The sequence below is a fragment of the Drechmeria coniospora genome, chromosome 02 (assembly GCF_001625195.1).
Source record: "Drechmeria coniospora strain ARSEF 6962 chromosome 02, whole genome shotgun sequence".
Taxonomy (NCBI): Eukaryota; Fungi; Ascomycota; class Sordariomycetes; order Hypocreales; family Ophiocordycipitaceae; genus Drechmeria; species Drechmeria coniospora.
Window position 1 is genome coordinate 2,953,789 of NC_054390.1, and position 13,512 is coordinate 2,967,300.

General features: G+C 41.0%; 1 protein-coding gene across 1 annotated transcript; it reads right to left on the bottom strand.

The window, feature by feature from the left end:
- Nucleotides 1-7,233: 7,233 nt before the first annotated feature.
- DCS_03955 (uncharacterized protein) lies at nt 7,234-8,027 on the bottom strand (the record flags this gene model as incomplete). The annotated part of the gene is made up of 4 exons (XM_040801268.1): nt 7,234-7,541; nt 7,599-7,657; nt 7,708-7,806; nt 7,879-8,027. The coding sequence occupies 4 exons, from the start codon at nt 8,025-8,027 to the stop codon at nt 7,234-7,236; spliced, it is 615 nt and encodes a 204-aa protein (XP_040656301.1).
- Between the last annotated feature and the right edge of the window lie 5,485 nt (nt 8,028-13,512).

A 13,512-nucleotide genomic window follows, 5' to 3' on the forward strand; every position in this document is an offset into this window, starting at 1 on the left:
CATAATAATATTGTAATATTACTTGGATGCACGGGTACCCGTATCCCAACTCCCGCCGTGGATATCCTATTGGTATTGTCAAAAGATCGGCTGTTGTACAGTACATTTAGTATGAATTCACACTGGCTATACTGTATAGGTATACTGAAAGCAGTGTGGCGGATAATACACTATCAGCTATACAATTAATAGCACAAAGCCGTTATAACTTACACCAATGTCAAATGTTAATTTACACCAGCGCTATAAACGCTAATTTACACTAGTAGAACAACCAACAGTCAGAGACTGTATGCAGGATAAGCAGCCGATGCCCAAGTTGAAAGGAACTAGGAAACGCTGTTTACTAGTGTAACTAGAATAATTGTAAATAGCCTACCTACCTTGCCCCGACCTGAACTTAGGAGGAACAAGGAATAATCATAATCCGTTGGACTAGGCAAATCGGCATCTTGCAACTGCTAGCTCTTTTTTTTTTGCAATGGGTCGTTATGCAACGCAATACTCTCCAAAGCATCCGAGGCTTAGGGATTAAAACAAATCCCTCAACCTGCAATATCATATGACCAACCTCCTGGAAGAATATCGAAATCCCAGTAGCCGCGGTTACGAGCATTCAGTCACAAGATATGTTAATGATCCAACGAACAAGGTAAGGGCAACACTAGGTCTACTAGATCTAGTCGACCCAATCAATCCGGCTAATCCGGCTAAACCGAGCAACCCGGCTAACCCGGCTAATCCGGCCAATCCGGCCCACCCGGCCCACCCGGCCCACCCGGCTAATCCGGCCAACTCGGCCAACCCGGCTAATCTAGCCAACCCGGCTAACCCGACCAATCGAGTCAACCCACCCATCTGGTCGATACAATCAGACCAACCGGCGGACTAGATCAAATCGATCCAACAAATCCAATAGATCTAAAAGCTACACACAATTAAGGAATACTACTAGTTTCTTAGTTAGTAACTACAGTCTAGCTTCTGACTGCATGGATTTGCCTGATTTCTATCGGGAATCAGATACCAATTCTGAGTTTGATCACTATCTGGAATTAGATTAGACTGGTATAAATCCTTGTCTTGTTAGAGTGGGCAGGTATTGTATTCCTTGTACTTATAAACTTCTAACTAGTTGCTGGAAGGGAGGCTATCCAACCTTACTTTATAGGTACAATCGTATAAGGTGGATTACATCCTTACCTGATCGGTTGGACCTATATTAGTGGCTGTAATGTGGCTGTAACTGTTAGTTCGGTTCTGGAGGAAACTGGTAACAAGAGATCCCTTGCAATGATTCAGTTTGGTACGGGGGGACAAAGTCAATGATTCAATTTAGTACGGAGGGAAAAAGTCAATGGTTCAATCCGGTACGGAGGAGGTTGCACTCTTGCAGCATATTTGTACCCCAGTTGGTTACAAGGTTGCGAATACGCAGCCCTATCTGAGTTATTATTATTTTGTATTGCATACAGCTGGCGCTAGAGATTTGTAGCGGGACGCTGTATTAGTGCGCTAGACGAATTTTCGTGTAAATGCAGAACAGGTTCGTATAATTAGGAATACTCTTTGTAATTTTGTTATGGTTTTCCTTTTACAAAGAGGATTCCTAATTATACGAACTGTATGTAATATACAGCAACCAAGACAAGTCAATGCGTGGGCAAAGTAATAGATTGGGTTACGTATTCGTAACTTTGCGACCCACTGGGCGATAAGTAGGACGCAACAGCGCAACCTCCTTTTTCCTCCCTTCGTACTATATTAAATTATTGAAAGAGATCTCTCGTTACCAGTTTCCCCCACAACCGAATCAACAAGAACTGTTTCTCTACATACACGAAATTTCGTCTAGCGTACTACAATGCCCTGCTAAAAATCTTTAGTGCCTATGCAATACGAAAAGGTACAACTACAAACAAGTAATTCTACGCACTACTATTAAAATGTATAAGCAGCTATACTATAGTATCGATACTATTATGCGCATGTGGCTACTTTGAAGATTACAACTTATACAATAATAATATAGTAGTATCTATAAGTAGGATACTTCATACTTCTCCCCAGCAGTTAAAGAATTACAACAGTTCAAACTGGATATTTACTCTATTCGTAATAGGGGTTCATTTACAAATGAACCTCGTCCTAACGGCTTCAGCAGTTACAGCGGCGGCCCGGCTAGTCATAACAGCACCGTTAGTCACAGGAGCAGCTCGGCTAGTCGCAACGGCCCCGGCAGTCACAGCCATAGGTTAACTAACTATAATGACCGAGACGTTGATAGTTACGGCCCTAAAGCAGTATTTTTATAATGTGGCAGGATGTAGTGTATGCTGAAATATAGACTGAATTCGACACAAGATGGGAAAGGCTAAATACAATATACCCGGAATTTTAAGGACGAATCTTGGACTGTATTTCTGTAGAATAAATACTCTTACAACGCAAATGGGCAGGGTACTATATTAAGAAGTACCTCAATGTAATGAATGCTTAAAGCGTCCTAAGGGGGTACTGTTACTTAGGAAGTAAGTCGGCCGTAACGTAGAATAGTATGTTTATAAGAGTCCGTTAAGAAGCTTTGTACTTCTCAATTACAAGGCAATTGCTTAGATTAATCAATACAGAACAAAGCTATCTATTAAGCGGTAAATACTGTCTTATACAATTTTTATGATCGTGCTGGATCGGCTGATTATGGTTATAATCTATCGATCCGTAGTTATTGTGATCGATACTCGATCTATCGATTGCTGCTTCGAAGGTCACATAACCTTAAGAACTTGTCTTTTCCTTAGTTGTTAGCTCACCCCTTCTGACTTACACGCGGCTTGCATCTGGGCAGCTATTTCACGTTTGTGACACTCAATTTTGGTTAAAGAGTTAGTATCCCAGTTCAAAGTAACACTAGGCGTAATCGCACGGGTTGTAATTACATAATTATAGTCTAGGATACTTTTCCTACGCCTTGACCTGCCTTGGTTACTATATATACACAAGATCCTTTATACAATCAGCGTACTACTCAAACGGCATTTAAAATCACAACTTCGAGGTAGTACCCCTAAGAGTAGCTTGAGATCTTCATCTTCCAGGATCATATTACTGTTAATTTACTTTCTTACCAATACCGTCCTGCTTGTGCTGGAATATCTATACAGTAAGAGAGCCAAACCCAAAACTATAACTACGTTGCAAGAACAATATGCTCTTCCATGCTGCCATTTAATTTCTGAACGCCTTAAATATACTACCTTGGTAAAGGAAGATTGTTACCTATATTGGTGGTTAGATAAGCCACCTGATCTTGAAGAGCCATAAGACTGCGACAGGTTTGGATGATTCATGTTTTAAATCCTTCCCTCAACTCATACTATACACTCAAGTTGTTGCAAGTCGTATTCGAAGGCGAAATTTCCCCAACAGCCGCCTATATTGTAATAGAATCATTTTCCTCTTGCCATATTGTTGAATTATTGTACATTCATAGGTCTATCTATCGGAAAGCTATTTCCACTCTTACACCGCGCTTTTCTTCAACAGGCGTCCCTTTAGTCTGCACGAGTCCGCTGACACTGCGTTACCAAGGGACGGACCATAAGCACCCCTCGAAGTAGAGGCCGTAAGATGCGTCTTACTGTAAGCGCTGTTATAAAACTCAGTGTACTAGTGCGACGTACACCGTATTCGTATATTTGGTGGTGGGGGCCGCGGACCGTTCTCCCATGGCCCATGGCGCATTTCGCTAGTTGGATTAAAGTTCCGCTACTCAACATCCCATTTCGATGTAGATTCGACACCATACAGCTGCAACGTATGACCAGTCAACAAGGAGCAGTAACTTTTATGTAATACCCAGTATATCTTGTTTAATACATGAAAGCGCTTATATAGATTTTCATATGATTCGACGTATCAGAATTCGATCTAAGTGCGAGGAAATGTATACACCTGCTCCACTTTACACGAGTGCATGTAGCGTTTATACGCACATTCTCAAGTTCCAGTGCACTACTCCGTACTCCGTACTCGAAAGTATATTTGGTGGTCAGGGCTGATAGATCTCTCCGACAGCCCTTGGTGCATTTTACTGGTTGGTTTAAAGTTCCCCTGCCCAGTATCCCATTTCGATGTAGATTAGAAACCATACAACTACAACGTATGACCAGTCAGTTCTATTGTTCTACCCAGTACTGTTTCTATAACTATTCCAGATATCGAGGCCGTTAAAAAGCAGCTAGAAGATGGCTATAATACTTTACAAACGCCCAAACGATCGCACGATACTCAAATGCTTGTTGCAAATGTATATGCACCTGGCCAAGTTAATCGAACTGCAAGACGGTTATTTTAGAAGATTGGCCGGGGCCTTAATGCATACAATACCAGTCTTGCAGAGGCCCAAGCAAAAATTGCTCAATTGGAATATCAAGTCTATTGACTTAAGCCTCAGAAAAAGCAAAAAGTAGCTCAAGATCTCAACGAGCGCTTTGTACAGATTGGTACAATTACTGAGACTCGAGCCAGACTTCGGCAGGTACTAGATCCGGCTCTAGTAGCCGCCTTGACTTCTAGCTTTGACTTTAATAGCCTTTTCTTTAAATATCAGCTTAAATAGATACTCTAGATATTTTATTTTAATATTATAGCCTTGGTAATAATGTGTTCTTGGGCTTTGAAGTTAGCCGCCTTATTGTCAATTATGGTGCCCGCCTTGGGGTGTGCCCGTCTTGGGGGGTGGGCTGACTTATCGATTTGCCTGATCTAGTAGGTCGATATTTACTCCACTAAGTTGAAGTTGAGTAAGTTAGTTGTTGAATTCTGAATTAAAAGCCTTAAGTGTTACTTTGTACCCTTTGAGTGTAAGGTTATGGTAGGAATTGTAAAGGTTGTAACGTTAGGCTAATTTGCCTTTGGAGTAATGTTTTTTCAGTGATAGATAGGCATCTGTTGGATTTTGAATCCATAGAATTAATGCTCGCGAGCCCTCAGTACAGCTATCCCGAAGTAGTATAAGTATTAAACATTGATTGCATATTGAATAATTAGTAGTAATTGATGGGTTTTTTAGAAAATCTTCCAGGCGAAGGGATCCAAGTTGAATGGATAATAATTATTCCCATAAGTCAAAGTTCTTAGTGTCTTTAAGCTAAGCATTCTCTGGGAATAAAAATACCTTCTTGGATAGCTCAATATTAGAGCTCAGATTAGCTATTTCAGTAGTAGTAGTACTAGTACTGTGTATTGGGATTCCTTGGATAGGTTTGTATTCGGGCTCTATTTTGTCGAGGCGTTTTTGAATTGGTATAATGGTATTATTTAATTGTTCCGTAAGTTAGTTGAACCGATTGGTTAGTGGAATCCATTTTGGGAACACAGACACAATCTAGTTAGTAACTAGATTTCGGTTTGCCCTTTTGCTAGTAGTACTAGCAGTTTGGTATTAAAATAATAATAAGTAGTACTTATTGTATATATTGGCAGCTGGGTGCTGCAGTTAGATCGATTTCCTGGAATTGCAGTAAGTAGTACTTACAGCAGAAATGCATCAGGATATACAACAAGTAGTACTTGTAGTATGTATTGGCAGCTGGGTACTGCAGTTGAATCGATTTCCTAGAATTACTATAGTAGTACTTATAGCAGAAGTACATCAGGATATATAACAGGTAGTACTTGTTATATGTATTGGCAGCTGCGTTGATTGTTCCGGAGGATTTGATATAGTCCTTCCGGGCTCATAACCTCTTAAAATTGGGGAAAAGAAGGAAAATAGGAAGGGTGCGCAGTAGAAATATAGTTACCAGGACTATCCAAAATAGATATCAATCAAAGCTGTTAGGAACAGCAGGACAGGCACCAGTTAGTAACTGGGCAGGGAATACAGATTTAAAGAAGTCAAATTATAGTGCTAAGATGCGATTCAAATAAAAAAAGAAGGATTGCTTTTTTCTTATGCTTGCTTGTTCTTCCTATCTAGAAGTATAGGAAAGGTAGGACTATTTTATACCTGAGAGGTAGTACCTCAATCAGTATAATGTATACGTGTTGGAATTCTGTCTGATTCTACACAATGCATCTCCGAACAATCTACTTGTACGTAATGCAGCTCCAAATACTCTAGTTAAGTCATACTGCTAGTTGTATAGTTGGTATATGCAACTGGTAGACTTAGTTGGTATTAGTGTTCGGTTGTGACAGTACTACTAGCACGCAACTGCTAGTTGCAGTTGGGTTGGTCCTAGTGCGCAATAGTAGTACTGTTGGCGGGCAACTACTAGGAGTAGTCTTAATTAACAGTCCGATCAATAATCTTACTTAGTCGACCGAGTACTACTTACACGGGACACGCAATAGTAGTAAATTGGTTAGCAGTAGTACTACTATTAGTCGTACCAAGTCGGAGCGGGGAGAAGTTGTATTGTAAATACAATTCGTCAACTCGATGTACTACTCGTACGTATAGTACAGTAGTAGTATATTAGCGGACAGTAATACTATCGCTAGGTATTGCAAGTAGCAATACACATAGGATAGGATCCTATTTGGGTAGTCTTACTAGCATAAATACCAGTATTTTTAACAAAAACCTACCATTACGGTATACAAAAGCTATGTATGATTGGTGCCTTGATTGGAAGTATATGGGAAAGCAATATAAAATGCAAACTGGTACTAGAGATTGGACTAGGGAAGAAATAATAGCGTATATTGATTGGGATACGGCTAAAAACGACCGCCTTGATAATAAGTTGGCTAATGTAATTTTTGTATAGCCTCTTCCAACAAGGCGACGTATTAATGGAATCTGGAGAAATATTAAGGAAGATATTGAGGAACAACAAGAATTATGCTCAAGATAATTACTTGTATGTATCTTTTTACTGCATAGGCGCTATCATTTTATAGCGGGGCGTTGTAGGGCGCTAGGCGTAAAGTCGTAGAACACGGTTCGTATAATTAGGAATACTCCGAAAGTAATATTTTGGATAACTTGGCGGTGGGCAGCTGTAATAGTTAAAAGCATAATACGTCAAGTAACTAAAAGACGTGTAAGGCGTGAGATGGTAAGAAAAGAAGATAAAGGTCATTCTCATAACAAAAATACATAAATTGATCAGTCTGATGACTTCCATGACCATCAACAATAAGTATCCGTTTCTCTGACTTTGTTGCTCTAGATAGGGGGATAAAGATCTGCTCAAGCCACTGTACTGCCGACACTAAAATTTATTGTAGTTTGTTGCGATTATAATCTATATTATCGAGGTATAATCTGTAATATACGATTTGGGAATGTTGACTGCTATCTGCGGAGAAGTCGACGTCAATGCCGTCGAATCCCCAGTCCTTTATGAATTCGACAGCCGACTTAGCAAAGACGTCCCGGCCAGGTTTTGTAGCCGCTACGGTCCGGAAGATCCTGGACGAGCCCCAGCCACCAACTGACAGTATCATCTTGGTCATTCGCTTATGCTTCTTGAGCAGGTAGAGCTCCTTGACGCAGCCGTACGCATTTGTCCCCGACCTCTCCCAGGCTACAACTTGGCGTCAACGGAAATTTTCCCCATTGCTGCGGGAGTAGCAAGACCTACCGTAGTGCAGATACTTTTTTTGCAGATCGGCATAACGGTCGACGGAAACGCTAGATTCGCTATGCTTGTTAGCACCGCAACGTCCTCTCCGTTGCATACGTCGACTTACACCGTACCGTTGCTCAGGACGCCTACAAAGGAGTAGAATACGTAGGTGATATCGGAGAGCGGGAGATCTTGCGGCTGGTATTTCTGCTTGTAGATATCCCTGCAGTAAAACCATCATATCATCAGCTGGCTTGGATCGACGACGATAAATGCGGAGGGATGGAGTACGAACCGGTTGGAGAAGAAGACGGTATTGCTGTACCCATCAACCGAGGTCCCCGCTGCGCTTGCCGTATCCACGGGGTTCGGTGCGGCATGCCCGAGGCTCACCAAGGATGCAGCCAGTACTAACGTGAAGGACTTGAGGAGCATGGACGGCATCTTAACGACGTCCTTGTGGGATGGCAAGAGTTTAAAAGGGAAAGATGGAGAAAAAGCGTTGTAGTGTCGGTACGTAGGGAGGAGGGATAGTGTATAGGGAGGAAGAGACAACGATACGGATAAATGGGAAAATGAAAAGGAGCGTATTGCGTCCAGCTGTACTGAAGGATGTTGTCGGACCCCGTGTAGTTGACGACAAACGAACAAGGGTGGGAAGAAGAAGACATGATCTTGATCCTCTTTAGACAAGAATTTATCATTTGATATCTAATAAACTGCATATCAACATTCTCTCAATAGGCACCTTTGTCTGGTGCCAGGGATGGCTTCTTATCTGCCGCAATTGCAGTACTATCTTCGTTAGTCTATGGGTTCGTTACAGGAGCCTTCGACTTCCATAACGTGGTAGATCTCTGAATGTGAATTGGTCGTTAGTTTCCTCAAGATACTTCGATCAAGAAATGCGTAAGCTTGTACGAGAGGGTGGGAAGACTCCCGCGATAGTACGCTGTTGCATCTTCCCGGAGTGCAGTTTGCGTAGGGACGCGTACCGGGCTCGTAACTGTTACGACAGTCTGCTGGGTATTCTCATTACCAACTGCACTAAAAATTCAACCATCGTCGGATGGGTTGGAACTAGGTCTATCGATATTCTTCCTTAATCTTCTTGTTGCTAACCACTAGGTGTCTACAGGGCCTGCTTGAAAAGGCAAGAAAGCCGACGTCGTTACGTAACTAACTACCAGGACTTGAACCCCGTTGCTATCACCGTGCAGTTTTGGAGACAGTCTCGAGGCACTGTAATGATTGTGCATTGACTAACGAACAGTAACCGGTCCCGTAGTGCTACGAATCGTCCGCTCGTCCGGCGGCTCTTGTCGTTCCGTTCTGTGGCCCTGCGAGTCACTCCTCTTTCGTCCGCGGCGCCACGCATCCGTCGCGTCATGTCAACTGGTACTGTGCATTGTCGATATTGTCGTCGGTTATTGTGTCTTCCACTGTACTGTAGAAGTGTAGTTTGATGCGCGCAGTCTGGGGCTGCGGCAGCTGTCCTGCGGCTGCGCACGTGATGGTTCCATCACAGTTACAGGCACTTTGGCGCGATGTAATCTCCATCTCCAATATATATAATTTGTTTCCTCCGTGCGAAATAATCACTCTGTCCTCTCTAGCCCTGTAGGTTATACTTGGAGCAACATTGAGGGAAATTTTCTTTCCATTTGTATGAAGGCGCTATATACCCCAGTGGTAGAATTGATTCAAGCTTGAAGCCCGACTAAGTCAGTCGCATCGAATCGCCACAGAGGTCGTTCGACTGGTATAAACCATGCCTTATCGATCGGAGACTGGTCCACCGTATACTATTGAACCAGCCAAGGAAGCCAAGGAAGTTCAGATGGTGTACGGAGTAACCTACTCCGTATTACTCCATACTTCTACTAACTACCAGTAGTGCTTCGTACTAGATAGAATCCTATACCGATACGGGATGTTACAGTGGGGAGGACAACAGTTGCGGCCCAATTTTAATCACGACATGCACAAACACGTCACCTCCATCACAACCTTCAACCTTCAACTCGAACCCTACGCTATTCAAGCCGGAACCAAACTAACACTGGGGCCCTCATAAGAATACGAAAATGAAAACCCTTTGTGATTCAAAATTTTCAACATGTACTGCAGCGATAAAAGAAGAAACATCCCCTCTAGCAGTACGCGGTATCATTCGGCGCTACCGTACACATTCCAGCACAAAACTCGTTATCACGATCTGCAAGACCTTGATGCGTCACTCATACGCATAAAATATATATTTGTCGATGCATCCAGAATAGGCCTCTTATTTCCAACAAGCATCTTCTTCAGGAATGCAATATTGGGTGTTCTATCCGGACATTGCATCAGTGTCTTTACTCAACTCCATATAAATTGGGTACTCGTATACCGAACCCGATCCAGTGAAACCTTGTTTTGGACCAAGGTACGGAGTTGGTGTAGATGCATTAAGTTAGTATGGACTGTTTAATTTTTGGTGCCAACCTTATAACACCCGTTCCGTAGCTACAAGTACAGTGCCTTCGACCTCCTATGTTATATTCTTTGCTGTATTACCTTCTTGGACGGAGCATAGCGCCACGTGCTGGACGCAAAGGCATTTCTATTGCGAGGGAATTTCTTATGCATTAATGCAGTAAAAATTCTGAACTTCTGTAAGAAGTACGTAGAGTCGTAGTATCAATTAATGATTCAACCCCCCTTACGATACTCGAATAAATGCCTGAACCATAAAACTGGGAAGCAGAACAAAGTTGGCGCCAAAAGGAGATTTGGCTAGTCCATCGCCACTTGCACGCTTGCACAAAAGCCAGTTTGGTATTGGGACACGTATATAGTTACTGGAAAGCAAGCAGTAGGAGGGTTTTGCACTAATACGCATTTCAAGGCTAGCCCGATCTTAGCTCTTAATGGATTATAAGATTCCAGTGACCTACTGCCATCTCATTCTTCTTGTCTCCCGCGTTAATTTTGTTTTGCTATAGATTTCCCCCTTCCATTTACTGATATTTCTGCATTTATTTCTCGGCAATTCTTATCGCCAGGATGAAGCCCTTCGCTTTGTTAGTGGGGCTACTTGCTGGTCAAGCAATCGCATTTGGAACAGAAGATGTCAACAAGATCTCCGAGTTATTCCCTCGCGTAAGTTCAATAACGCAATTCGGGTATGACTTATTCTTATGCATACGGCCACTATAGAATGTAAGATCCAGCCGGTAACTGGCATTTTCTCGGATTTGGCTAATACGATTGGAAAACATAGCGCGTGAGTTCCTGCTTTTGTCTTTAATTGAAGCCAATTGATTACAGCAATGGCCCTAAGACGCACAAACTCTAGCTTGTCAGTTTCTACCAACGTCCCAGCAACGAATAAGCTCCACGGCAGCATAATAATATATAGCAACTTTAGCTGGTTAGCTCTTCCTGAACTCGTATATTATGTGGTAATTCAGCTATATTCTAATACGTTTCCTATACTAGAGAGTATGTTCGTCCTATTCATGTACGAGAAAATTATTTGCAGTGGTATTCTAAAGCATCTGACACCTAAAGACCGTATGCGTGAATACTAAATACAGATCTATCTAAAATATCAAGATGGTAACCACGCCAGTAACTTCAGGCCGTAAGTCCTGTATCGAAACGCAACAGCATTTGTTTTTGTAAATCACTAATACAGCAGGCCACTCTAGGCGGTAGGTACTAGTATAGACTGTATAGTTCAATGTCGCCAGTAAACCTCTAATACAGCGATCAACCCTATAGAAAGTATACAACTCCACATGATTCATCTGTAGCAATATGCTGGCAGTAATCTAATGCATCAGGCAACTCAAGCTCGTAAGTTTAAGCCAAGAACTACTAAAAGGTTTCAATATCTAAATACTAATACTTCTGGAAAACAATAGTTAGTAGGTTACACCTATATCTATAAGTAGAAGAAAGATACTAATATGGCATATTAATCTAGCTGGTAGGTGTTAGTCTCGACCAGCAAACAAATCTCTAGAGTACTCATACGGCTACCAATATTAGAAAGTATGCTCTATGCAACGATATCCGACACGAGACTACGGAGAAAGTAGTCTAATATAGCTGCTATTTCCAGACAGTAAGTTAGAGCCAGTAAAAGGAGGTCTGTTCATCAAATATAGCAAGATGCTAAATCCACTGTAACTTTTAGACCGTAAGTTCCTTCACCTCACCTATCATAAATTCATCTAGTAACATACTATTACGGTTGCGTATAACAGAAAGTATGCTTCTTGCAATGATCAATTATGTTCATATGGGGATAATAATATCATGTTACAGAACGTAAGCGGCAGTATATAATATAGACATATGACAATAGTGTAACTAGTACTAGGTCGTACGTCAAAACATAAAGCTAGGAACGGTGGTAGCGTGCTAATAAAGAGTCCAATACTAGGATGTATGATCCCTGCTAGGATAAGCATTTGCTGGTAATATTCTAAAGTTACTAGCATCTCAAGATTGTACGTTCGAGATATTCGCAGCATTTTTATAGCGCGATACTTATAAGGCTGGTACTATTAGTTAGTAAGTTCCGGAATCTGATATTCAAAAAGCTGATTAGGATACTAATTGGATTTTTAACGCTAGAAAGTATGTAATGACGAACGATTTTCGGCTACTAGTACCAGTCTCTAATACAGCTAGCAACTCTAGCCGGCAAGTTAAAACCAATGAATACGGCAAATCAACATGCTAATATCGCTGTTAACGATTAGATGGTAAGTATTTGCTCGTAATATATATACGTCGTTTCTATTTATCGTCTAATACAACTACTATTAACTAGAATGTAAATATCCTATTGGAATATTTTAATTCCAGTGCTAATATAGCTAGTAGAAAGTACGAAATGTGCAATAGTGATTTTATTAGTGATAAGTTACTAAGCTGCTTTGCAAATTTAGATCGTAAGTTTGAAATACCAATATCCGATCATCGAACTTATCTCGTTCGTACTAAATTGACTGTGAAATTAAATATAGCACGTAAGATCCTATAATAATCTAGAAAATCTAGTGAGGTGCTGATATGGATGGATCTCTAGGGTGTATATTTGTTCCGTCTTATCTGCAATACATAATGATACTAATTTGGGACTGTTAAGGTTGTAAGTTGGTTAAATTTCCTAGGGATAGGGCAAATGACCCGTAAGGCGTGTTCGTGGCTGAAAACTATAGGCTGTAAGTTTGGTTATTAATAGCACTACCTATAAGTAACGAAATGCTAATACTGGACGAAAATTTTAGACTGTACGTTCCTTGCCACTAAATAACAAATGATACGACTGTTAAAATGCTGAGTTGATAAACCAAAAAGGCCGTAAGTTCCTAATTTTTTCTACTCAACAGTCCGGGTGCTAGTGTGGAACTAATACAGCTGTCTTGAATAGTATGTAAGCTCCAGAGTATAATATATGAGCGTTGCTTTTAGTAGTAACCAGTTAAATGGTTACAATAGGCCGTAGGCACTTACCGGAAAAAGTATAAAACAGTTCGCTACTAATATCAAATATAGGTAGTAAGCTGCTAGTTATATCTATAATTTTGATTTCTAGCCATTTGCTGATCTAGCTTGGTAACTTGAGAAAGTAAGTAACTTACCGTAATGATAATTATTTAGGTTACTTAAAGTACGCTGACTTCACATTAATTATAGAATGTAAGTTCTTCCTAGGTGGCAACAAGAACTGTGACTCGGCTTGGTAATAAAGTTGGAATATCTAGGAAGTATGCGCTCTATTAAGACCACAAGAGCATAATTACTAGAAGAATACAATGCTAAAATGAATCTAGGTGGTACATTTACCCAATACAGTATGTTAGGAGTCTATTTGCTGAAAATTTGACCCGAAATACTAGTTCGTAAGTTGGAAATAGAAATTTTAACA